A 26,892-nucleotide genomic window follows, 5' to 3' on the forward strand; every position below is an offset into this window, starting at 1 on the left:
ATCCAGCAAGATTTATTTTGAGCAGAGACCACTTGTCACAGGAATCAAACCCGCTGCACTTAACCAGCACATCACGCTGGCTGAGAGGGCAGGTTTGCTAGATCCAAGTTGGGAAACTCCTGAAGACTTGGGGATGGAGCCAGGAAAGGACAGAGATATCAGCAGGGTCTAATGCCTGAGAGGCCAACCTTCAAAGCATCTCTATAATCTGGAAATGAGTTGTAATTCCAGGGGATGCCCAGGTCCCACCTGGAGACTGGCATCCCCAGAGGGCAAGAAGAAGCTCATCTCTAGATTCAAAGATGGTGGATTTGTCAGCAAAAGAGCAGAGTGGAGTTTTGCTCCACAGCAGGGAAAAAAACACACGCATTGTTTTGCAAGCATAAGCACCTGCAGCCGTGATGGATAGGGATATTGTTTGGACAGAACTCCCTCCCGTAAAAGGTTCATGGTGTATTGAAAGCAAAGCGCATGCTGTTTTTGTCGAACTCAGTTTTGGTACTTGATCTAGACAAGTGCTTCATTTTCAACATGGCTTTTCAAGTACTTTTTTATTTGGCTGTTTATCTGTAAAAATGAATCCCTAAGGGTTGCATCAGACACTGGCGTGATCTTCAAGGTCCCCAAAAATCCTGGAGAAAAAGAATTGTATGCACAGTGCATACAATCCAGTTCTTCCTGGTAGCGGGCAGAAGGGGGGGGGGGAATTAAAGAAAAACAAGTGTCCTTTTCAAACCTCTCTTCCCCCCTTAGAAAAATATAATCATTTCGGGAGTGCAGTTTCATTCTGCTAAGCCAAGTGGCTTGAATATGATCTCTCCTCGTCTGAATCACTCAGGCTAGCCCTAGATGTATATGTGTGTATGTATTTGTGTGTGTAGATCTGTCTATGTGTGTACATAAGTGTGTCTGTGTATAAATAGCTGATCATAAAGCAAAAATATGGATATATAAGATTTTATCCCACCCTCAACCAGGGTTTCGTGAAACCCTGGGGTTTCTTGACAGCCCTGGTAGGACTTCCCAAATGTATGGGAGTTAATAAATTTTTAATATATTTTTTTAATTTGTTAAACATTTATCGGGTGGTATCACCATATATGGCTGTGTCAACCCCTCCTCAAATGGCCATTGATGGGCCTGGAGGGGGTGGGAAGGGGAAGGGCTGTGCTTCCCTTGTAGGTTGAGCCCGTTGGTGGTGGTTTTCCTGGGAGGGAAAGGCCAATGAAAGGTGATTGGATTCAGGTCAACCTCAACCAAATGCCTGGTTGGAGGAACTCCCTTTTGCAGGCCTCGCAGAACTGTTTGAGTTCTGTCAGGGCTCTGATCTCCTCCGGGAGCTCTTTCCACCAGGTGGGGATCAGGACAGAGAAAGCTCTGGCCCTGGTTGAGGTCAAGCAAGCTTCTTTGGGGCCAGGGATCATCTGCAAACATCTCTTTCCTTGAAAACCCTACAGCAGTGGTTCTCAACCTGGGGGTCGGAACCCCTTAGGGCAAGCAGCTTGGCGGGAGGCCGCCATCCACACAACAGCCTTGCGGAGTAGATCAAGATAGAGGGTTTGTCTGTCTGGTGCAGTCTGTCTGGTGCAACTGACCATTGGTCAGTTTTGGTGTATTTTCTGTGAAAGAACCCTTGCATAAATTTAAGGTTGGGAGTGACCACAACAGGAGAAACTGTATTAAAGGGTCGCGGCATTAGGAAGGTTGAGAACCACCGCCCTACAGTCAAGGCTGTCCACATTTTCTTCAAGCCCATGCACAGACTCAGGAAGAGTGCTTGCACTCGAAAGCTCACGCCTTGAATAAAAATGCGTTGGTCTTAAAGGTGCCCCTGGACTCTGATTTTGTTTTGTTGTTCAATTTGTATTGGTATGAATTCTTGCAGAGGTTGTGACATGACATTAAAAGAGTGTGTCTTGTAAGGGGTGGTTTTGTATTATGTAAGGTAAACTTAATCCTTTATTTATTGGATATTTGAGATGTCGGTAACTACGACCACTGCGGTACTATTTTGGCACAGAATTTTGGTCTTCTTGGTTGTTACTACACAGACCCAAGCGGCCCCTCTGGTTTCTTCTGATTTCATGAGAAAGGTATAGGGCAGGAGTGGACAAACTATTGCTCTCCAGATGTCCATGGACTACAATTTCCATGAGCCCCTGCCAGCAGGGGCTCATGGGAATTGTAGTCCATGGACATCTGGAGAGCCACAGTTTGGCCACCTTTGGTTTAGGGCAAAACTAATGCATGCAGTGAATACACTTCTCATAATCAAAGAGCCTGACTCTGAGGACCAACGACAGGGCATAGAGGCTGAGGCGTTTATGAGAAAATAAGAGCCCTGCAGGATCAGAAGGATGATCCATCTGGTCCAGCCTCCTGTCTCACACAATGGTCAACCAGTTCCTCTGCAGGGCCAGCATCAGGGCATAGAGGCCAAGGCCCTCCCCTGGCGCTGCCTGGCTCTGGGATTCCCTGGCTCTGGGATTCAGAGGATTAGTGCCTCAGAACAGGGAGGTTTCCCTCAGTCCCCAGGGCTAGCAGCAATAAATAGACTTATCCTCCACAAATCTACCTAATCCCCTTTTAAAGCTGTTCATTCCTGGGGCCATCAGGACATCCTCCAGCAGGAAATGCCACACTCTGCGTAAAGTAGTATTTCCTTCTTTCCTCAGGAGCCTACTGCCCATCGGTTTCATGGGATGCCCTCAGCTTATCGTACTCGGGGAGAGAAAGTTCTCTTTGGCAGCTCTCTCCACCCCAACACATAATTTTATAAACCTCTACGACAGGGGTAGTCAAACTGCGGCCCTCCAGAGGTCCATGGACTACAATTCCCATGAGCCCCTGCCAGCGAATGCTGGCAGGGGCTCCTGGGAATTGTAGTCCATGGACCTCTGGAGGGCCGCAGTTTGACTACCCCTGCTCTATCACGTCCTCCTTTCCTAAGCTGAACACTCCCAGGCTTTTCCGCCATCCCTCACAGAGAAGGGACTCTGGGTTGCCCTCTCTAATTTTCCCAGCATCCTTTCTGGAAAAAGAGCCAAACTTGCAGCAACAATAGCTGTGCCTCTCTCTTTCTTACCAAGTCTGACACCCCGGAGGCTATTTGGCAGTGGGGGACGTCATGCTGCCGCGGCGGCCATCCGCTGCTATTTTTAGACCAATTCCCCCATTGATTGGCAATTACCACCCAGGCCAATCATCCCAACAGGGGCGCGCCAGAGCCCACCGGCTGAACACTGCGCTCTCTGAATGCTCACGGATGCGCACGGGGAGGATGGAAGCCGACAGCTGATGGCTCTGAGACGCCACTCCGGCAAAGGGTGAAGCATGTTTGGGCACCCACGCAGCTGGCCGGCGACATCTCAATGCAGAGCTCGGCTGCTTCTCATGATTAAAGAGCCCGGCCGTGTCCAAACGCACAGCGGGGAGATTGACAAATCGCCGGCGTAAGACAGCCCGTTGTTTGCCTAACTGCAAACGGTCAGCTGGGCTTGACCAGTCGCGGGCCTGTCAGTTATGGGTGGCGCTGACGGAAAAGAAGAGTGGATTTTTATGTCTAGCTTTTCCCAACCTGACGGAGTCTCAAAGTGGCTTACAAACACCTTTCCTTTCCTCTCCCCGCAACAGGCACCCTGCGAGGTAGATGGGGCCAAGAGAACTCTGAGAGAACTGCTGTGATAACAGTTCTGACCGGACGGTGACTAGCCCAACTGGCTGCATGTGGAAGATGAAGAGCTGGTTCTTATATGTCGCTTTTCTCTAACCAAAGGAGTCTCAAAGCGGCTTACAATCGCCTTCCCTTTCCTCTCCCCACAACAGATGCCCTGTGAGGGAGGTGAGGCTGAGAGAGCCCTGATATTCCTGCTTGGTCAGAACAGCTTTATCTGTGCTGTGGCCAGTCCAAAGTCACCCAGCTGGCTGCTTGTGGAGGAGTACAGAATCAAACCACAAGTCACCAGATTAGAAATCTGCACTCCTAACCACTATACCAAGCTGGAGATGTGGGGAATCAAACTTGGCTCTCCGGATTAGAGGCTGCTACTCTTAACCCAGACACCAAGCTGTCTGGGGTTGTGGTAAGGGTAAAATGTGGTGAGGAGAAGGATGATACACCTGTTCGGGTTTCTAGAGAGGAGAAAGGCTGGGATACAAATGAATTTAATTAATTCATTTAATGTACAAGTGTGCCAGTTAGGCATCAATCTACCACGCTCACCTGGCCCTGCCCACCATGGAACAGATCCCCTGGGCCTGGCTGCAATTGGGTAAGACCCCATGAGACCCCGTCTTGCTCATTTGGGGGTCTGCCTCTGCTTAGCGTCCAAGATGGAGTTAGGCTGGGCTACCCAAGTCAAGGATTTAGACACAAAGAAGCAGGAGGCATTCCTTCCAAACATGCCTGCATTCATCCCCTCATTGTGTCCGATCAATGTTTTCTTTCTTTGAATGGCTCCAAAACCCCTTTTGGACCAGAAGCGAGGACAGAACAAAAGACACCAGCAGTAACCCAACACTTCCATCACACTGTTTTCCCCACGACACTCTTAAAAAAACAATTTATCCATCTCCAACCGGTACCGGGCTGCCAGGCCCCCCGTAAGCAACTGCAAAGGGGCATTTATGTATTGATAGCCTTGCCTTTCCTTACTTTATGAAGCTCAGGGTGGGCTGCACGAGGTTCCCGGGTGGCCTCCTGCCCAGGCATTCAGCAGATGTGCTTCACTTGGACAAGGTTATTAACTTCATCTATATTACATTTTCCTCTGCCTTGTCCTCCAAGGAGTTTGGAGCAGCTGATGCAGCCGTTCTGCCACATGTTCGGCCTTGTGATGGCCTGGCACAGCAGGTTAGATGGGGAAAGCGCAAAGGTCACCCAGGGAGCAAGACGGAGAGGTTCAAGGGGATGACAACGAAAAACGAACAAGGGAATGCCTCAGGTTCCGGTTGTGAAATGCAGGCTAGCCTCAATTTGTCTCAGCAAAAATGATAAAGAGGGGGAGGACCCAGTGAGGAATCAAATACAAAGAAAGTATAGAGGCACCAAGGTGGCAAACGCAATATCCAAAATAGACTTCTGTAGAGTCTTGAATCTTCTGTTATTTCTTTATTCTTTGTTGTACAAAGCAGTCCCAACGCGTTTCGCCCACTGGCTTTGTCAAGGGACATTAAATTTATTGTTTTTCGAAAAACGTCAGATTATTAGTAAATATATGGCTCTTACACAGAGTATAAGGTCGTTATAACTACAGCTACTCATAGCTTATGGCGTTCATCAGTTTGTCTCAGGGCAGCGTAGGGAAGAAAGAGGCGTTCAATAACCCTGCAGCCTCTATGGTAGGAATTCCCAACCAGGAGAAGGGAGGTTGGACTAGATCAGGGGTAGTCAAACTGCGGCCCTCCAGATGTCCATGGACTACAATTCCCAGGAGCCCCCTGCCAGCGAATGCTGGCAGGGGCCTCCTGGGAATTGTAGTCCATGGACATCTGGAGGGCCGCAGTTTGACTACCCCTGGACTAGATGGACCCTCCCTGGTCTGACCCAGCAGGGCTCTTCTGAGGTTCTTATCAGGGGAAGGCCTTGGAACTCTCTGCCCTCTGATTGACCATCCAGAGGAACTGGTCAGGCCTTGTTTGAGATGGGAGGCCGCACGCCAAGCGGAAGCTCTGCCACTGAGCCACAGCAAGATGGGTCTAGGTCGGGGGAGTTCATGAACATGCAACTTTAGAATTCAGGAAAGGAGCGGATTTTGCTGCATAACATTTAAATTCCATTGTCTGAAATAACAGGCCTGCGGATTAGCAATACGGGACCAGGAGAGTTAAAGGAAGAATGATTCCGTTTTGCAAAGGGCCAGGCGCGGAGAGGGAACAGCCAAATATATATACATCAATCAACAACTCCCCAAAGTGTGAGCCCTGAAAGAAGGACTAAGATGTCGCAAGAAATCAAACCATGTTTCCTGATGAGACAACAGCAGCTGTTTACGGAGGAGGCTCTACGGGAGGGGGGGGGGCTGGTTGGATCAGTCAGTCCAGACACAGAAACGCTGCTGTTACCTTCTGTCAGGGGGGTTGCCTATTGTGTCTCTGTCAGAGTCTCTGCTCAAGGCTGGCTTCATTCATTAGAATAGTGGTTGTCAACCCTTGGGGGGTCAAACGACCCTTTCACAGGGGTCACGGCAGGACAAGAAGCTTGGCCGGGGGGGGCGAGGGGGCCGCCATCCACACAACAGCCTTGCAGGGTAGATCAAGATAGAGTGTTCATCTGTCTGGAGCAGCGGAAAAGAGCGCGATCGGCATGGTGGGACAAGAAGCAGAACTGAACTGAGAAACCCCGGGGGAAAAAAACCCAATTTATATACATTCCCGAACAATGGACCTTCACAGTTCCCTAATTTTATGGTTGGGGGTCACCACGACCTGGGGAACTGTATTAAAGGGTCGCGGCATTAGGAAGGTTGAAAACCACTGATTTAGAACGAGCCTGTAGCTCATTGTCTCATGCAGAAAAGAAAACAGTGTAGGCAACGTTGACAGGCATTAAAGCTTTTGGGGCATGAGAGCAGGGATTCCCCATCAGGGTTCCGGGGAACTCCGGGGGTGCTGCAGGAGCTCCCCGGGGGTTACGCGGCCTTTCCCACTTGTCAATACAGCGGCATCACAAGGATCCCGCCAGCCCCCCTTGCTTTCTCATCCAAGAATGCCATGTGCAGACAGCATCATCCCTGGACTTCCCGCTGCTTGAGGAAGCATGGAGCGCAAAGCAATATGTCTAATCTCAAAGATGCGCTTTTAGGCGGAAGACGTGTAGTTTTTCCTGCCCTTGTTTGCAGGTTTGGGTTATTTGCATGAAAACATCTAGGGAGAACTTTATTGGGCTGCCAACTCCGGGTTGGGAAATACTTGGCGTTCTGGGGGAGGGGTGGGTGGAGCCTGAAGGGGTGGGGTTTAGGGAGAGGAGGAACCTCAGCAGGTTGCCCCTTTGTGACCTTCTTGGGCAGCTGTTGTCACGATCTCACATCCTATGGGCAGTGCCTCAGGTTGCACATCTGGCATCTGCCAAAGCAAGAGCTTGTGCAGTCGTAGCCCTGTCCTGGTGGCATGGTGGATAAGGCCTTCCCCAGCGTGGTATCCTCCTCCAAATGCCGCCAGTAGGGTGGCCTTGAGCTAGTCACAGTCCTGTTAGAGATGTTCTCTCAGAGCTCTCTCAGCCCCACCTACTTCACAGGGTGTCAAATGCGGGGAGAGGTAGGGAAAGGTTTTTGCATGCCCCTTTAGGACTCCTTTGGGTAGAGAAAAGCGGGAAATGGAAAAAAAAAACAGTTATTATCCTCTTCGCGTTTATTTAGATGGCTTAATGTGGGATCCACCGGTATCATTTGCTCACGGTTGGTTTCTTCTACTTTGCATTTTTTAATTGTTTTCATCCTGGCCCTAATTTAAAGCATTGTAAACCACTCTGACCCCCGCCCATTAGAGGGAGAGGGATGGTATACAAATTGAAATAACAAATAAAAGAAATAAAAGGCAAACCGATCAACCCCTAGAGCAGGGGTAGTCAAACTGCGGCCCTCCAGATGTCCATGGACTACAATTCCCATGAGCCCCTGCCAGCATTCGCTGGCAGGGGCTCCTGGGAATTGTAGTCCATGGACATCTGGAGGGCCGCAGTTTGACTACCCTAGCCTAGAGCCCTCCTCCAAAACTGGCCCTTGTCTCCAGGAATCTGATCTCTGTCGCTTGGAGATCAGAGGTCATAGCGGTCGATCTCCCGCCACTGCCAGGAGGTTGGCAACCCTACAGCGGGGGGAAATCTTGGCTGTTTCAAGTCAAACGCAGAAAGACCGAGAAGCTTAGCAGCATCGCGATTTATGGCAGTCTCAGAGACACCCTCCAGCCTTCCCGGGGGCAGGCCCCGAAACCTTTGCCGCCAGGAGATGCACCGCATCTAAGGCTCGCTGGGCCCTTCCCTGTAGCCTCCTGAAGAAAGAGGAACAGAGAACCTGCAGGAGGGCAGAGGGGAAATTATGAGCTCAGCTGTTCTGCGGCACATTCCCGGGAGACATTCAGACGCCCTTCCATGCGCAGATGCATTCAGAGCACACAACGAGGCCCCAGAGCAGGGCAGAGGTGGGAGTTGGGGGGGTCTGGCTTGCAAGAGGCCGCTTTCCTGACTCCTCCCGCAGAGGGGCAACGCCGCCCCACCCAGTTGGCCGGCAGCTGGAAAGGGTGCAGGGAACAACAAGCAATTTGGGATTGATGCAAGCACAGGCGATGATTACTCCCCCAGGGCTCTCGGGGACACTGTGCACAGTCGAAACAATGTTGGGCTACGGAGCTGGGCCCGGCGGGGATGGCGTTCTGTCCTCAGCTTAACTCCTTTCGGCTCCAGTTCCTGGCAACGGTTCTTTCTCCCCCGCGGGAGGAGCGCTCTGGCCAAGTGGGATTTGGAAAGAGCTGGGGCACGGCAAGAAACACAGACGCTCTGTGGAAGTTATGGCGGGGGCCGGGAACCATGCATGGGTTCATGCGTGGCGGTGACCGGCCATCCTTCGCCCACGGCCACAGCTCTTTAGGACTCCAAGAAGACACACCTGAGTGGTGGGGGGGAGCACCAGATGAGGAGGGTGGGAGGTTTCCGGATCAGCAACAGAGCGTCAAATTCTATCTACCTCAGTGGGACCCTCCCCTAAATCCCAGCCATTCCCCAATGAAGAGGTGGCAACCCTAGCCTGGTGATTTCCCAGAGTTACAACTGATCTGTGCAAGCACGGGGTCTTGTCTGACCCTTAGGGTGACGCCCTCTAGCGTTTTCATGGCAGACTCAATACGGGGTGGTTTGCCATTCCCTTCCCCAGTCATTACCGTTTACCCCCCAGCAAGCTGGGTACACATTTTACCGACCTCGGAAGGATGGAAGGCTGAGTCAACCTTGAGCCGGCTGCTGGGATTGAACTCCCAGCCTCATGGGCAGAGCTTTCAGAATGCATGTCTGCTGCCTTACCACTCTGCGCTACAAGAGGTTCATATATATAAATAAATATGCTGCTCTAACCGCACACTAGAACATTCACAGGGCAATAACTTTTTAAAAAGCCAGGATGGCTGAAACACAAGATGTCATAGTCCCATTGTATACGGCACTGGTCAGACCACACTTGGAGTACTGTGTGCAGTTCTGGAGGCCTCACTTCTAGAAGGACGTAGATAAAATTGAAAGGGTGCAGAGGACAGCGACGAAGATGATCTGGGGCCAAGGGACCAAGCCCTGTGAAGATAGGTTGAGGGACTTGGGAATGTTCAGCCTGGAGAAAAGGCGGTTGAGAGGGGACATGATAGCCCTCTTTAAGTATTTGAAAGGTTGTCACTTGGAGGAGGGCAGGATGCTGTTTCCGTTGGCTGCAGAGGAGAGGACACATAGTAATGGGTTTAAACTACAAGTACAACGATATAGGCTAGATATCAGGAAAAAATTTTCACAGTCAGAGTAGTTCAGCAGTGGAATAGGCTGCCTAAGGAGGTGGTGAGCTCCCCCTCACTGGCAGTCTTCAAGCAAAGGTTGGATACACACTTTTCTTGGATGCTTTAGGATGCTTAGGGCTGATCCTGCGTTGAGCAGGGGGTTGGACTAGATGGCCTGTGTGGCCCCTTCCAATTCTATGATTCTATGATTCTAAACATCGGAGGTGGACATCTCAGGGAAGTTGCTAGCCCTCACCTGCGAGTCACATCACGTATTTGCCATCCAATCACAGATAAGGCAAACCCACATGAGATGGACCCAATTTATCTTTTGACTGACGAAAGCTGCAGTAAAGATGGAGATAAGCAGTGATCTCACCGGGTTTTCTTGTAAACGTTAGTTTTTCTGTTGACGGGAGCCTTTCTGTGATGACAAATACTGTCACCGCAACCTTCCTGGCACTGCTCATGCAGAGTGTAGATAAATGTTTTAATCTCAGATGGGGATCCATCAACAATATGCTGGTGAGACCCAGGTAAATGAGATGCTGCTCTTCAAGGGATGGCTTTTGCCACAACCAGTGAAAGAACTTTATAGGTAGGGCCTAATGCAAAACTACTAAGTTTGGAAAGATCATTTTGGAGGGTAACCCTACTAGTGTGCAGAAGAGCTGGATCGGAGATCAGTAGCACCTTTGACCTGTCCTGACCAGGGAGCCCAGACTAGCCTGATCCTGTAAGGTCTTGGAAGCTCAAGTAGGATCAGCTCTGCATAGTTAGTTGTAGAATCCTAGGGCTGGAAGGGGCCAGACAGGCCATCTAGTCCCACCCCCTGCTCAATGCAGGATCAGCCTAAGCATCCAGGAGAAGTCTCTGTCCAGCCATTGCTTAGAATCATAGAATCCTGGAGTTGGGAGGGGCCAGACAGGCCATCTAGTCCCACCCCCTGCTCAATGCAGGATCAGCCCCAAGCATTCAGGATAAGTCTCTGTCCAGCTGCTGCTTAGAATCATAGAATCATAGAGTTGGGAGGGGCCACACAGGCCATTTAGCCCCACTCCCTGCTCAATGCAGGATCGGCCTAAAGCATCCAGGAGAAGCATCCAGCCGGACAGAGGAGAAGTCTCCTTAGGCAGCAAGCTCCACTGCGAACTACTCTGACTGTGAAATATTTCCCCCCTGAAATCTAGCTGGTACAATTCTAGCTGTAATTTAAAGCCATGACTGTGGGTCCTCTGCTGCCAACAGGAACCGCTCCCTGCCCTCCTCTAAGTGGCAACCTTCCAGATACCTCAAGAGCGCCCTCCCCTCTCAACCTCCTCTTCTCCAGGCTGAACATTCCCAAGTCCCTCACAGGGCTTCGTCGCCAGCCCCTGGATCATCCTCACTGCTCTACTCTGCACCCTGTCAATTTCGTCCTTTTCGAAGTGAGACTCCCAGAACTGCACACAGGACTCCAGGGCCCATTCCGCACACGTAGGATAATGCACTTTCAATGTGCTTTGGCAGCTGGCCAGGGCAAGCCACCTCTATCTCTTGCCTTGAAAACCCAAGGGGGTCGCCCTATATCTGCTGTAACTTGACGGCACTTTCCGCCACCAGCACCTTAAAGATAAGCAAGATTTGGGAGATATAAGCTTTCAAGTTCCCTTCATCCAAATTCGTTAACAGAATCAGGGAATTCAATAACGGATTTAAGTCAAGATATCCCCCATCCCAGAGTTTAACAAGGCCCTTGGATTCCTGGCTTGGCATAGGTGCTAATACAGGCTGGGGTTTCTTGACTGTTCTGGAAGGGCTTCTCAAATGGGTAAGAGTTAATTTATATAGATAATTTATCAGGTGATATGACCATATATAAAGAGCCTTTTGTGGCGCAGAGTGGTAAGGCAGCAGACATGCAGTCTGAAAGCTCTGCCCATGAGGCGGGGAGTTCAATCCCAGCAGCCGGCTCAAGGTTGACTCAGCCTTCCATCCTTCCGAGGTCGGTAAAATGAGGACCCAGCTTGCTGGGGGGTAAAAGGGTAATGACTGGGGAAGGCACTGGCAAACCACCCCGTATTGAGTCTGCCATGAAAACGCTAGAGGGCGTCACCCCAAGGGTTAGACAAGACTCGGTGCTTGCACAGGGGATACCTTTAGCTTATGACCATATATAGTCATACATGGTCAGATCGACCCTCCCAAAATGGCCAATGATGGGCCTGGAGGGGGTCGGAAGGGGAGGGGCCCTGGGTGGGCGTGTCCACAGCTCTGCTTCCCAACCATATTCTGCACCATTGTGACAATTCTGGGATTTCTCGAAGCCCGAAGAACGTTTCAGGGGCTTCTCATCATTAAAAAGAATTGAGAAAGCCTGTGCTAATATCTTGCAAAACCCCAACCCTGTCGGATGCCAACTGAATTTGTCCCACTATTTCATCTCATCTTGCATTAGAGCTGCTGGTTGTGAGACATTCATGCCCACCGTGTATGAACCGATTGCTCTTCGGATTGGATATCCCGACCTCCCTTCGGAATATCCCTCCAAATTCAGATTCAGTTTAATACAGCTCTCTAGCCAGGATAAAAACGCAATAACATTTGTTTACCATGCTATAATTATGGCTATAAATAGTTCCAAGTAATTATAATCCAACAACCACGGGTAAGCAGAGGGAAAGAGAAGAACTCTGAAAATGACTGAAAAAATAAGATCAGGCCATTAAACAGATTAAGAAAGAAAAATTATATAGAACAACTGAGAGAAAAACAATTCATGAATGACCTGATTACTGAATAATAATGAAAATTAATACAGTTATAAAAAGAGTTGGATTTGTTTTAAATCATTTAAGATTTTGCATTTCTTGCATGCAGTTTAATTCCTATTGATCAGAATTTCGCAGACGCCTTACTGAGTTGGGGGGTTAATCCCAGAGGGAAATTTCCTGAGCCAGGCTGCTTCTAAATCCAAAATAGACTCCTCCAAAAGAGGACTGATAAACTTTTGGCAGACAGAGATAAAAAAGGGGCACCTACAGAAAAAAAGGATTGATTGTTTCTATCTTCCCTGACATGCAGCTAAAAAGTCTGTAGGTGCCTTCTTAAACCTTCCACCGTCTTCTGCAGGGTATTTAGCCGAATCTAATGGATGCGCTCTCTCCTATGCATCCAAGGAACTGAGCCATGACTTCGCAACGCTCATGACGATGCTCAAATGACTAAACAGAGGTGGGAGTCCCTTTACCAGAAGACAAGAGTCACTTCTGTATTGGCTCCCTGATGATGCAATTTTCTGCTGTGAAATGTTTTTTTTCTTGCTATCTGTTTTATCTGGCCGCCGCAGTGCTGTATTGAAATATTAAAATTTGAGTCACTAGAAGAGGCAATAACGCCGGGAAACGGGAAGGCAGCGGGGAAAGAGGGAGACCCAATCTGAAATGGATGGACTCCATCAGGGAAGCCCTGGCTCTCATTTACAAGACCTCGGCAAGGTCATTGACGATAGGACGTTTTGGAGGTCATTAATTCATTGGATCGCCACAAGCCAGACGGGATTCAATGGGGACACACACTTGTTAAAGTACGGTCAAGGTGGGTGGCTGTGTTAGTTGGTCGGTAGCAGTAGAAAAGAGCACGAGTTCAGGGCGTAGTCTGCACACATAGGATAATGCACTTTCAATGTGCTTTGGCAGCTGGATTTTTCTTTGCAGAACAGGAAAATCTACTTCTGAAGTGCATTGAATTTGCATTATCTATTGTGTGCAGACCGGGCCCAGGAGACTAATGAGATTCGTGGCAGGGGAGGAGCTTTTGGGAGTCGCGGCTCACTTCTTCATCGCCTAAAGCTGATGGTTTTCCATTATGCACAACTAAACATGGTGCTTTCCATGGAGATCGATCGATAGGTTGCCAAGTTAGTCCGTTTGTAGCAGTAGCAAAGAGCGAGAGTCCAGGAGCCCCTTAAAAACTAACAAGATTTGTGGTGGGAGAAGAACTTTTGGGAGTCACACTTCCCTTCTTCAGAGACAGCTAGAATGAGAGTCCAGCCGTCCTTATATCTTGGAGACAGATCCAGATGGGATCTGCAGTAGCAGAAAAGAGCAGGAGTCCAGTCACTCCTTAAAGCAGGGCTTCCCAACTAGGGGTCCGAGGACCTCCTGGCTCCATGGGAGCTCTGGAGGACACCCGTAGCCTTTCCCCTCCTGCCTTGATAGACTCGGCCACAAGCTAGGGAACTGGCTGCTTCCATTGCGTTCCCCCTCCAGAGCATGAGCCATCTTGCACTTCTGGGGCCTGGGAGGGGGAGGAGGAGCCTGTCTGCCTGGTCCCGCCTTCAACCGCCTCCTGTCTCTCCCCTCCGTACTCCTCAAGCCTGCCTATTAGCGTGGGTGGTGATGTCACTTCCAGGGAGTGTGTGTGTGTGAGTGGCAGGGAGGCGTGGCCAACTGACATCACTTCCGGGGCTCCTCGAAGCCTAAAAAATATCCAGGGGGTCCAAAGGTTGGAAAAGGCTATCAAAATTTGAGGCAGGGGTTTTTACAAGGCACTGCTCACTTCTTTGACTCGTGAAAGCTCCTTCCCTGCCACAGGTTTGTGTTCCTGGGCGCTGACTCTTGTCTAAGGCTAAAGTACATTTTGTTATTTTACAGTGCCTCTGGATTCCTGTGAACCGGGGGTGGTATGTGGGGGGGTGAGGAATCTTTGTGACAATAAAACCAAAGAAATGTCCTTGTAATCTGCTTTGGTCCCCCATTAGGGAGAAAAGGAATAAATAAATACGTTTTTGTGAACGAGTGTCCAGTTCATCAAACATAATGAGCACACCTGACAAGCTGAACGGCTTATGCTAGAATAAAAATGTGTCTTGGATGAGAGGCATTTTTGCTGCTAAAAAAAAATCCAACACAGCTCCCCCCAAATAGGGCTGCCAACCTCCAGGTGGGGCCTGGAGTTCACCTGGAACTGCAACTGACCTCCAGACTACACGGATCAGCTCTATTTGATGTGGGAGGGTGGGTCTCTACTGTACGTAGGGTTGGTGGGTGCCCTCTTCGGCCACCAGCAGGGGTTGGAGGGTAAGGTTGCCACATCCAGGTCGAGAAACTCCTGGAGATTTGGGGACGGAGCCTGGGGTGGGGGGCAGGGCCCTCAGCTGGGTAGCCCACCTTCCAAAGCAGCCATTGTCCTCCAGGAGAACTGATATCTGGAGATGAGATGTGATTCCAAGGGATTTCCAGGTCCCACTTGGATGCTGGCATCCCTGAACTTCCCTGGGACACCATGCCACGGAGTCTCCCCTCCCAAGCAGCCATTTTCTCCAGGGGATCTGAACTCTGTAGCCTGGAGATGAGCTGTACTTCCAGGGGATCCCCAGGTCCCACCTGGAGGCTGGCATTCTCCCACTGTACCACAGTCCCACAGAGCTCCCTCCCTTCTCCAAATTCTGTCTTCCCCAGGACCAAATCTCCAGCTATTTCCCAAGCCGGAGCTGGCAATCTGCTCTCTGGTCTTAGTTCATACCCGCGGCTCTTCTCACCGCCTGCCTTGCCCTTTTCGTTCCCGGGACGCTGCCCAGCAGCTGACACAGGATCGTTTTATTGCCCTTCCCGGCCCAAGGAAAGGCGGTCGCCGGCTATTTTGCAACTGCTGACCCTCCTCCTTCTGGAGGCGAGGTCCCTGTCACCCACACGGGGCTGCCCAGTCTGGTTTCCTAGAAGGGGTAAAGCGAGTACCTTGAATTCAGGGAGGCAGAGGCCTGTGCTAAGTCAGAACGAGTCCTGGCCCCTGGCCCCTGGCCCCTGCCCCCCGCAGAGGCAGAGATGGCTTCTCTGCCCTGGATTGCCCACTTCAGCTGCCTTGGCTCTGAGGACAAAGCTCCTGCCCAACAGCCCAGTTCCCATACAGTGTTCAGTCTCCCCTGCAATAGCCTTAGGGGAAGGGAACCAGATTGTAAATGAACGTCAAGCTTTAGAGCAGGGGCAGTCAAACTGCGGCCCTCCAGATGTCCATGGACTACAATTCCCAGGAGCCCCCTGGCAGGGGGGTCCTGGGAATTGTAGTCCATGGACATCTGGAGGGCCGCAGTTTGACTACCCCTGCTTTAGAGGAAGCTTCATTCCACACTACAATACCATGTTTTTATGACTGCAGGCAGCAATTAGAAAAAATGCTCCTGCCTATCCTAGAAGCTATGTGACAGGTGGGAAAACTGTGGCTCTGCAGAGGCCCGTGGATTACAATTCCCATGAGTCCCTGCCAGCATGGCAGGGACTCATGGGAATTGTAGTCCATGGGCCTCTGAAAAGCCACAGCTTGCCTGCCCCTGTTATATGACTAAAGAACAAGATGCAGGTGAGCAGCCAGGTTGGTCTGCACCAGCAGAAAGCGTTCAGGCCCAGCAACACCTTTCAGACCAACAAAGTTTTATTTAAGGTATGAGCTTTTGTCAGATACAGATACGCTGCGTTTGATGAAGTGCGCATGCACACAAAAGCTTATACTTTAAATCATGGTGCCGCTGGACTCAAACACTGCCCTAAAGAAGGAGAGCTGTTTTTTTATCCCCCACTTTTCACTACCTGAAGGAGTCTCAAAGTGGCCTACAACCCCCTCTCCCTTCCTCTCCCCTGTGAGGTAGGTGGGGCTGAGAGAGCTGTAAGAGAACTGTGAGAACTGCTCTAAGAGAACTGTGACCCGCCCAAGGTCACCCAGCTGGCTGCATGTGGGGGAGCGGGGAATGAGGCCCGGCTCTCAGGATTAGAAGCCTCCTCTCTTAACCACTACGCCAAGCTGTCCATGAATAAGGATTCTGAACTGGGTTGGAAACCAAACTCAATTTGCCAAGGGGCCTAGACTTGGATGACAAAAAAGATTTGCACGTAATCGATCCGCGCACACCAAAGCCAGCACAGCATGCGAAAGAAGGGGGAGCAGGGGGGGGTGAACCCAGTAAACAAGCTGGTTCCCATCACAGGCAGGGCTCTGTTGAGATGCCTGAACGTAGCCACCTCTGAACCGTTCGGTTTGGGTCACCTGGAAGCAGCAGGGCCGTCTCCTTTCTGGGGCTGTCTGTCCTGTCAAGCCCTGGGTCACATAAGGACACAAACACATGTGCGACCTCTGTAGATCATCAGGTAACTGTTAGAGGAGCTACCTGCTAACAGGTAGTCCAGTCTTTCAAACAGCTGGCTCCCGTGAGAACGTCCATCTGGGCTCTCCATCAAAACCAGGGCAGGAATCCAATACGTTGCATGACCAACAAGATAAACAATCAAGCGATAAATCAAGATGGGCAGCCGACTTTGTCTGTCTGGAGCGGTAGAAAAGAGCCCGATTCCAGGAGCACCATGAAGACCAACAAAATTTGGGGCTGTGTGCGAGCTTTCATGAGGCACAAGTTGCTTCTTCAGATGCTTCACGAAAGCTCATCCACTATCAAAAAATTGATTAGTCTTTACAATGCTACTGGATTCTTGCTCTCTCTCTTTTTTTTATTGCTAAGCAAGTGATAAGGCCAACCACAGACCTCTCATCCAGACTGACGGCAAGAGAGACCGGCAGGGCAATACCCTCTCTCCCTTCTTCCCACGAAAACAGAAGTTTGATTCATACGTCATTGCAAATTCACCTATCGGCAGCATGTGTCCCCACACCCAGGTTTATAAGAAACAGCCAACATGTGCTCACTTTCCATATGAAACTAGGGACCAGTCCCTGGATCAACTTGTGGCTTAAATCAGTGGTCCCCAACCTGCGGTCCGCGGCCTGGTGCCGGGCCGCGCTTTCCTCTCCCCGCCCCCCCCCCGCAGTAAAAAACTTCCCGGGCCGCAAGCTTGCGGCTCGGGAAGCTTCTTACTGTGGGAGGGCGGGGAGAGGGAATCAGGGTGTCCGGGAGGGGTCGCCGGAGGGACGGGGCCTTTGCCGGGAGCCCAGCCCGAGGGGGCCGCTGCCTTGCCTGCCTCCGGGCTCCTTCGTCCTCCGCCCCGCCACTGCTCCGCGCTCGGCTCCCGGTGCGGCCCGGCCATGTTGGGGCTGCTGGGCAAGCTGTTCGCGACGGGCCCGGGCAGGAAGGGTGCCGGGAAGGGGCCTTCTCCGCAGGAGGCCAGCCAGTGGCTCCAGGCGCGCATGCGTGAAAGTGCCGTGCGCGCGTGATGTGCGGGCGGGGCAATTGCCCCGCCGGTCCCCAGCCAAAAAAAGGTTGGGGACCACTGGCTTAAATCATACATTCAGCTGCACATGTGTTGGAAGTCACATGAGAATGACTCAGCGCATGGTCATCTGTGCATGGGGGATGACTCAATGGGATCCAATGGGATGAAATTAATGCAAAAGAAGCTCCGTCTAAACATCCGGAAGAAGTTCCTGACAGTTAGAGCGGTTCCTCAGTGGAACAGGCTTCCTCGGGAGGTGGTGGGTTCTCCATCTTTGGAGATTTTTAAACAGAGGCTAGATATCCATCTGACGGAGAGGCTGATTCTGTGAAGGCTCAAGGGGGTGGCAGGTTACAGCGGATGAGCGATAGGGTTGTGAGTGTCCTGCACAGTGCAGGGGGTTGGACTAGATGACCCAGGAGGTCCCTTCTAACTCTATGATTCTATGATTCTAAATTCCGTCTAAACATCCAGAAGTTCCTGGCAGTTAGAACAGGTTCTCAGTGGAACAGGCTTCTTCGGGAGGTGGTGGGTTCTCCATCTTTGGAGATTTTTAAACAGAGGGTGGAGAGCCATCTGACGGAGAGGCTGATTCTGTGAAGGCTCAAGGGGGTGGCAGGTGACAGCGGATGAGCGATTGGGATGTGAGTGTCCTGCATAGTGCAGGAGGTTGATGACCCAGGAGGTCCCTTCCAACTCTCTGATTCAACACATGTATAAAGAACAATCAAGGGTCATCTGTGCATGGGTTTCCCAAGTCTTCACTCAAAGAGATGCCAGTGTGCAGTCACATTGATCTGAAGTAGCAGAATAAAGTTGGGGTTCGGGGACACCTTGAAGACCTGAACATTTTATTTGAGGTATGAGCGTTTGCGTGCACACAAACTTCATCAGATGCTAAAAGCTCATGGACTCAAACTTTCCCCCGCGCATTCATGGTAATTTGCAAACAGGCTTATGGGATGATTCTATTTTATTCTTTGCGCATACCACATATGAATCCGCCTTATAAATAATCAGAACATCGGTCCATTAAGGGTAGTACTGCCCAATCAGGTGGCCTGCAGCTCCCCAAAATCTCAGCTTGAGGTCTTCCCCATCATCTCCTGCCTAGTCCTTTTAACTAGAGATGCCAGGGATTAAATCCATGAGTTCAGCAAGTCGCAGACATGCTGCTCCAAACAACCAGTCACTTTATCAGAACAAGAAAACACTGGACATCAGTAACCGGAAATGCTGAACTCATGCACATTCCTGAATCTCCTGCTAAGGCATGCTGTTATCGGAGGACAATGACTGGTCCACGAAGTCTGTGCAGTGATTGGCTAAAAACCCAGGACCAGCGAATCCCAAGGGTCCAAGATCCCAGTCTCAACTCCCAAACTTAAGGCCTCTTTGCATCCACAGACTCAACATCGCGGATCTAACCTGGGAACCTCCCGCATGCTGAGCAGATGCTCTACCCTGAAATCCCACAATCCTCATGAAATACGTCTGATGCCGAACATCGGGGCCAGTCTTTCTTCTGCTCATCCCATAATAGTTTCCTCGACTTTTCTGATTTTCAAAATGAGATTCTGAACGTCCTCGGGGACGTTCTCATCCTTTAGCCTTTTACTCGCTCTGCTTCAGCGGCAAATCCCATACTGAATCTCCACAATTTTTAACGGGGAAAAGAAGAGCCTGTTACTCATGCCAAGCCCTGGGGCCCTCGGGTGGACTGTAATGAAAGGAAGTGAATCTGCTCGGCTGTCGGCAGTGTTTTTTCTACTCGGGAAGGCCCATAAAATACTTGTGGATTCGAAGGAACTAGCTGCAGCGTTCCCCCATTGCTCTCTGCTCCACACACAGCCAGTTGGATGTCCTTCAGCCAGTCACATTTCTCTCAGAGCTCTCTCAGCCCCACTTCCCTCTCAGAGTGCCTATTGTGGAGAGAGAGGAAGGGAAGGCAAGTGTAAATCATTTCAAGACCCATGAGATCTGCTGGGTGAGCTTGGGCTAGTCACAGTTCTCTCAGGACTCTCTCAGCCCTGCCAAGCACTCAGGGTGCCTGTGGGGGAGAGAGGAAGGGAAGGCAATTGTAAGCTGCTTTGACACATCACTTGGGCCTATCACAGTTCTCTCGGAACTCTCTCAGCCCCTGCCTTCCTCAGAGGGTATCTATTGTGGGGCAAAGAACGGACGGCATTATAAGAATAATAGAATAGTAGAGCTGGAAGGGACCTCATGGGTCATCTAGTCCAACCCCCTAATTATAACCTGCTTTGATACTTCTTCAGGCAATAAAGCGGGGGGGGGGGGTTACAAGATTACCTTCTCTATGCTTCCAGCCACCAGCAAATGTTCTCTGGAAATCATCAAGTCCAAAACACCAAATCCTCATCAACACTTACTGAGAGCGACATTTGGGGCCAAAGTCAGTCAACTTCCCACCATAATGCTTTTGGGATGAATGGGCATGGAGCATGAGTCAGGGATGAAACATTTTGGTGAGCCAGGTGGACAAGCAATAATGCTTCCCTGAAGGTCACCTTGGGAGCAACAAACATGGCAAAGGGGGGGGGGGAGAGGAGAAAGGAGGCCAGACCACATAGATCATGAGTGGTCAAACTGCGGCCCTCCAGATGTCCATGGACTACAATTCCCATGAGCCCCTGCCAGCATGGCAGGGGCTCATGGGAATTGTAGTCCATGGACATCTGGAGGGCCGCAGTTTGATTACCCCTGACATAGATAAAAAGCAAAGTCACCTTGATCCAGCAAGCCACCTTATTCCAATCCAGATCAGTCAGGAATACAAAACCGAATATCATATAATGAACTATGAACCGTTTTCCCCCAGAAGGCCTTGTTATTTTAAGCAAAATGCGCTTACAGCAGTGGCACCTGGACTAGTGATTGAATATGCTGCATTTAGCATTCTCACTTGCACAAGGAGAGCGAAAGGAAGTGAGGGGGCAGTGAAGGGAGAAGGTGACCTAGCAGATAATCAAAATGACAGGGATGTCTTCCAACCAGAAGAGTTGGCAGATTTTCCCACTGAAGAGGATGATCCTAATGTGTGTTTATACGCACAGTATTTCCACTTCAAACAAATATTTATTTTATTGGCTTGGGGAGGACTTCATTATATAGACAGGACTTCATTATATGAACAGCAGGCTTCTGTTTGTTTCCTAGTTCATTCTTCATTCTCCACCGATACCTGCAACGGCAAATGTTTGTGTGGCACTCTGCGAAGGGACATCATCCTCTGACTTTGCCTGATTCAATTGATTGAAGACAAGGCTTTCAAAGCAATGTGACCTGCCTTTATGCTAAGGGTCACCCGTTTGCTAGATTCTGCATCATTCTCTTTGACACCTTCGTGGGAAGCGACAAGGCGGAACAGAACAAGCGCTCACCACTTGTCAACACTGCCCCCGGGGGCCCAAGCCAGGAGACGAGCAGAAAGGCGAGGTGAACAGGGAACCTCTTGGTGCCTCTTCTCTCCTTTTTTTCTGGCGGCCGTGCAATGAAGGCTCATATCCCCCCCAAAAGCTGCCTTGCTCCCAGATTATTGGCAACCCTGTTTATGAGTTTCATGCTCCCCCAACATCTTATGATAGGTATACATGGGCCTACAATGTTCCTTTCTCAAGAAGTCTCTCCCTGCACCTTGGTGTTTTCTTCTCCATTCCAGCAAAAGGAAGGGGCAATTCAGGACAGGGATGGAAGGTATTTTGCTTAGCAACGATACTCGGATTTCGTTTGGAAGGAAAGGGCATCTCGGCTCGGCTTGTCACTTTTACGTTTCCCGTGCAGCTGGGGTGACGTTGTCACAGGTGGCACCTAAGGAACGAGGGAAGGGGTACTGCCCGGAAGCTGGGTCCTAACCTAGCAGGTTTAAGGAAATTAATTGATTGACTGATTAAATGTATACAATTGCCCCTCACGGCACAGCCGTTTCATAGCAAGGGGCAACAGTTTAAAACCAGTCGTACAATGCCAATCAAATTCAATTAGGTAAAAACTACTGCAGGACACCAGGTGGCATTTTCCCCTTCCTGAATTTGAGCTATCTGGGGTGTTCTGGGGTAGGGGGCAGTCCTAGGTGATCTTTATAGCCCGGCCTCCACCAAATGCAGGATGTAGACAAACTGGAGCGTGTCCAGAGGAGGGCCACAAAGATGGTTAGGGGTTTGGAGACCAAGACGTATGAAGAAAGGTTGGGGGAGCTTGGTTTGTTTAGCCTGGAGAGGAGACAACTGAGAGGGGATATGATAACCATCTTCAACTATTTAAAAGAGTGCCATGTAGAGGATGGAGCAGAGTTGTTCTCTCTTGCCCCGGAGGGACGGACCACAACCAATCGGATGAAATTTATGCAAAAAGAAATTCTGTCTAAACATCAGGAAGAAGTTCCTGAAAGTCTCCATCTTTGGGAATTTTTAAACAGAGGCTGGAGAGCCATCTGACGGAGAGGCTGATTCTGTGAAGGCTCAAGGGGGTGGCAGGTGACAGTGGATGAGCGAGAGGGTTGTTAGTGTCCTGCATAGTGCAGGGGGTTGGGCTAGATGACCCAGGAGGTCTCTTCCAACTCTAGGATTCTATGATTCTATGTAGAGTTGGGCCGGCACCCTGGTTGAGAATCCCGGCTCTAAGTGCTGCACCACAGTGTCTCTCATCCAAACTGCAACTGAGGCAACTTTTCCACACACAAACCTCCTTTGAAGGATGCTGGTCCAGGCCCCCATCCACCCATAAAGGGGTGTGCCACTTGTGGGGTTTCTCGAAGCCTGATGGATGTTTCAAGGGTTTCTTAGAAACACTGAGAAAGGGTTATCGATCCATCTATCTATTAGATTTTAGGGGGCCCCTCCCTAGGTTAGGCTCGGGGCAACCGACATCAATAAAATTCATGCACAAAATCACTCTAAAAACATTCGACAGTAACGTAAAGAATTCTTGGCCCAAAACCCTCTTGAGTGTCAGAGTAATTCTGTTGCCAATTTTATGTCCAGATTTCAGGATGCGTAGGAAGGTGGAGAGGGAGGGAGGAAGAGGACCTGATGGATGTCAGACTGTGCTTATCTACTGATCTGGCTGCGCTCTCTCCAACACAGACCCCCCCCCTTCCCAATTTCTCCCACAAACTACATCAGTCCCGCCCCTCCCTTAGCGCACACTTCCTTGCACTTCCTCCCAAACCAGTGGCTATGCACAGCAACAAGGAATCCTGACCATTTAACACAAGCAGGGAGCTACACACACACACACACACACAAACCCATGAAGCTGCCTTCAACTGAATTCAACCAACGGGTTCAGTATTGCCTACCCGGGCCGGCAGCAGCTCCCTGGGGTCTTTCACGTCGCCTGAACCGCCTGATCCTTTGGACTAGAGCTGCCAAGGATTGAACCTGAACCCTTCTGCCCTGCGGAAGAGACCCAGCCAAGGGGCTTTCTGAGCCAAGAGTGAGTTGCCAACTGACCAGGAGGAAAAGACCTTCCTGGGCTGCTCTCGTCCCCCAAAAGAACAGCCCATTTTGCAGAAATCAGCATGCTTTTCACACTGCTGGGAGGAAGCTTCCTCGCCCAGCTGTGATCAAGCCGCTGGCAGAAACACAGGAGCCCTGGCCAGTTGGCCACCCTGAATCTAGGACAGGACAAGAATAGGCAGACAACAGAGCTGTTGTGTTTCAAAGCAGCAAAGCCGGGGAGAGCGGAGGGGAGGTCCAAATATTATTTTCCGTACAAACCCTATAGATTATCTGCACACCGCCCGAGTTCCCCTCCGCACACAAGGACATCCTCCCCCTGAGCAGTTGAAACTCGCAGCCTCTTTCACCGTTCCCTCCCCCCACCTCCCTCGCCTCTCCCTTCCTGCTCCTAAGATCCCAAGAGGGAGGTCCCCGTGGTAAAGCTCAAGCGACTTGGGGATATCCAGCTCAGGGGGCTGACATTCCAACCAGCCTTTAAGAAGGTCACCATGGGCAGGGACCGCTCTCCCCCATCCTACCCAAAGCATCGCCTGCCAGTTTGGGCAGATCAAAGTGCCACGAAGAGCCCCCGCAGGCTGGGCTGGGAGTTTCCCTTTTGTCAAGCTGGCTGCCCTTGTGCCCGTCTGGCATCTCCCTGGGAGGTTAAAAAAGAATATTAAGCATTCTCTGCTCCTTTTTTTTTCTCCTTTTAGCTGTCAAGTTGCAGTCAAGTTTAGCTGTCAAGTTGCAGCTGAGTCCTAGCGACCCCAGAGGATTTTCGAGGCGGCAGTGGCTTGCTTGCCTGCCTTTCAGCCACGACCTTGGATTTCCTGGGGGGGGGGGGTCTCCCCTTCAAGGACTAAGCAGTGCCGACCCTGCTGAGGTTTCAAGATTTGACAAAATTGGACTAGCCTGGGATGCCCAGGTTAGGCCCGAATGCTGGCAGGGGGCTCCTGGGAATTGTAGTCCATGGACATCTGGAGGGCCGCAGTTTGACTACCCCTGCTCAAGACAATGGCAAGCACCCGTTTCCTTCTGACCAAATACCCATAATATACAGTCCTTCCAATGGTTAACACCATTTAGCCTGTAGACAATTTGATGTAAACAATAGCCAGTTTTAAGGAGCTGAACCAGCATCCGACAGGACTGCAGAAAGGATACATAATAAAAGTCTTGCCGCTCCAAAACAGCTTATTTCGTTTCCCAAAGTGGCTTAAAACACTGTCCCCGTCTCCATTTTTACCATCACGACAACCCTGAGAGGTGGATCAGGCCCAGGGGGGTATCAGTAGTGTCCAAACTATGGCTGTCCAGATGTCCATGGACTACAATTACCATGAGCCCCTGTCAGCATGGTGCCAGCAGGGGCTTATGGTAACTGTAGTCCATTATCACCTGGAGAGACACGGTTTGCCCACCCCTGCACACAGTAAGGATCCAAACCTGGGTCTCTCAGGGTCTAGGGGAGGAGTGGCCAAACTGTAGCTCTCCAGATGTCCAGAGCAGGGACTCCTGGTAACTGTAGTCCGTGAACATCTGGAGAGCCACAATTTGGTCACGCCTGGCCTAGGGGGGCACTCACCAATACAGCCTGTTGATACAATAGATCTGTGGCAGGGCCTTACAACCCAGATTCTACCATCTCTTATGCCACAAGAAGTTTCTACTGATAATTTGCCAATTGATGAGGGAGAGGAGAGTGTTTATCTTGCTCCTGTGCCCTTAACAGTCATTTAATCTACAGATCTAAGCCTGGCCACTCACTGATGCCTGTGGACCAAGCCACTGTTAAAGGCACCAGAGCAGGAGACAGCAGAAAAGTTGCCCTTTTGAGGCTCAGGACAAAAGAGTGAACAGTCTCTGCATCTTTAAATAGTCAAAAGGGGCGGGGATGCAGGAGTTGCAGCGGGACTAGGGGCGGGGATGCAGGAGTCCTAGTGGGCAACTCCAGCCCAAAACCTCTTCCACACCTGGTCTCTGTTGAATCCCCACCACGCGCTCCAAATCCGGCACCGTTCCAGTCCAACCGAGAACATGTCCCATTTCCCCGACAGGACAGAAATTAATCAACTGACCTCTTTCCCTTCTGGAACACTTCAATGCAGGGCAGATTCCTAAAAATAACTTCCCCTGCCTCTCCCCGGCACCATTCAATGCTGGCCTTTGAAACCAAGCTGAATGAAGCCCTCCCTGGCTGAAGCAGTCACTCCCAGCACCCAACATCTGGCCACCAACCCCCCCCCCCCACACACACAATAAACACCTGCACTGGAATCTTCCCACAGGTCAAGCTGACCTCCCAGTTTCCAAAACGACATCCCTCCCACTGGATCCACAGATCACAACGCTGGACCCCCTCCCCAAAGCGCACTAGGTACATGCATGCGAATTCCGCCGCCCCCCTCCACTTTGCAGCAGGGGTGGTCAACCTGTGGTCCTCCAGATGTTCATGGACTACAATTCCCATGAGCCCCTGCCAGCTGGCAGGGGCTCATGGGCATTGTAGTCCATGAACATCTGGAGGACCACAAGTTGACTACCCCTGGGTTGCAGGACAATACGACCCTTTTTTTGGAGAAGGCGCGCAAGACAGAGGCTTTCCTTGGGATCTCCCATCCTCGAGGGCGCTGGGATCCCAGGAGGGTCGAGCCACCTGGATCTCCTCGGCTTCCCCCACCCAAGGGCGGGCGGGCGGCGCAAGGGGGCGGAGGCGGCCGCGCTCTTCCTAAACCCAGAGGCAACGACGGGAACGGAGCCCTCGAAGCGGCCGGCATTCTGCACATGCTCAGAGGCCCTTCTCCCGCCGATCCGGACGGGCAGCGACCTTGTAGGCGAGCCTCGTCGAGCGGCTAGAGGGAGGGCGAGATCGCGTCTCGGGAGCGGCGGCGCACAAACTGGGCACGACCCCCCCCCCCCAACCAAGCGCCCGCGGACGCCCCCCACCCCACCTGCTCCGCCGCCTCCGGGTCCAGATGAGGCTCCAGCAGCGGCACCGTGAACTGGATCTTGCGGGGGCTGTTGGGCTCCATGCCGGCTCGGAAGGAGGGAGGGAAGCGGGCAAGGCGGACGACCTCGGGCGCCTTGCTACCTCCGCGCAGGTTGCTCCGTCCGGACTGTGCGCGCCGCGCCGCTCTCGCTGCCAAGCCGTCAGCCCCCGCTCCGCCTCCTGCCGGCCAGCGGCGCCGCGATTGGCTGCCTCGCCTTTCCTCCCACCTCTACCCACACACTCACACACACACATACAGAGTGGCTGCAAGAGCGAGCGCAATTGGGGAGACGGGGCCCGCGTCCCTGGAGGGCACCCACACCGCCCACCCATCCACTCGCCTGGATTCTCCCGGGCCGCTTGGCAACGGGCGATCTGTAGGATGTTCGCTCCTCTGCTGCCCTCTTGCCGGCTCTTCCCCCTTTGCAGTCCCGTGGGGGTCGATTTGGCTCTATTTGTATCCCCCGAGGGAGACGCAGAACAGAGAACATCCTTCGCTTCTTCTCCGGGTCATCCGCACAACAGCCCTCCGAGGTGGGCGTGGCTGGCCCGAGGACATCCTAGGGGGCTGCTGCGGCAGAGGAGGGAATTCGAACCCAGATCTCTCAGATGCTGGTGCAACACGCTTAACAGCCAGGCCGTGCTGAGAGAGGGGCTGGCCCAACGAAATCCCTCTGGGAGGGGGATTACCTTGCGGGTGCTGTGGAGGTTAGAACCGGGGGTCTTTCAGGGTCTGCCAATGTAAACTTAAAAGCAGTTTAACACTCCTCTAAGTCTACGGAAATCGATTGGTTTTGAAGGAGGTAATCTCTGACTTTGGTGTCAAGCTGTCTAGAAG

General features: G+C 51.4%; 1 protein-coding gene across 2 annotated transcripts in view; it reads right to left on the minus strand.

Annotated features, from left to right (window-relative positions):
• Window positions 1-26,202, minus strand: part of PPP1R1A (protein phosphatase 1 regulatory inhibitor subunit 1A) — an 83,488-nt gene extending 57,286 nt beyond the window's left edge. Inside the window, exon 1 of one of the 2 annotated variants that reach the window (XM_077329272.1) lies at window positions 26,017-26,201. In XM_077329272.1, the coding sequence (XP_077185387.1) occupies window positions 26,017-26,097 (81 nt within the window). In that variant the 5' untranslated portion in view covers window positions 26,098-26,201. Of the gene's footprint in view, window positions 1-26,016 lie in introns of both variants that reach the window. The other variant, XM_077329273.1, reaches the window with a different exon arrangement.
• Window positions 26,203-26,892: the final 690 nt, after the last annotated feature.

This window comes from Paroedura picta, chromosome 3 (assembly GCF_049243985.1).
Source record: "Paroedura picta isolate Pp20150507F chromosome 3, Ppicta_v3.0, whole genome shotgun sequence".
NCBI classification, from domain to species: Eukaryota; Metazoa; Chordata; class Lepidosauria; order Squamata; family Gekkonidae; genus Paroedura; species Paroedura picta.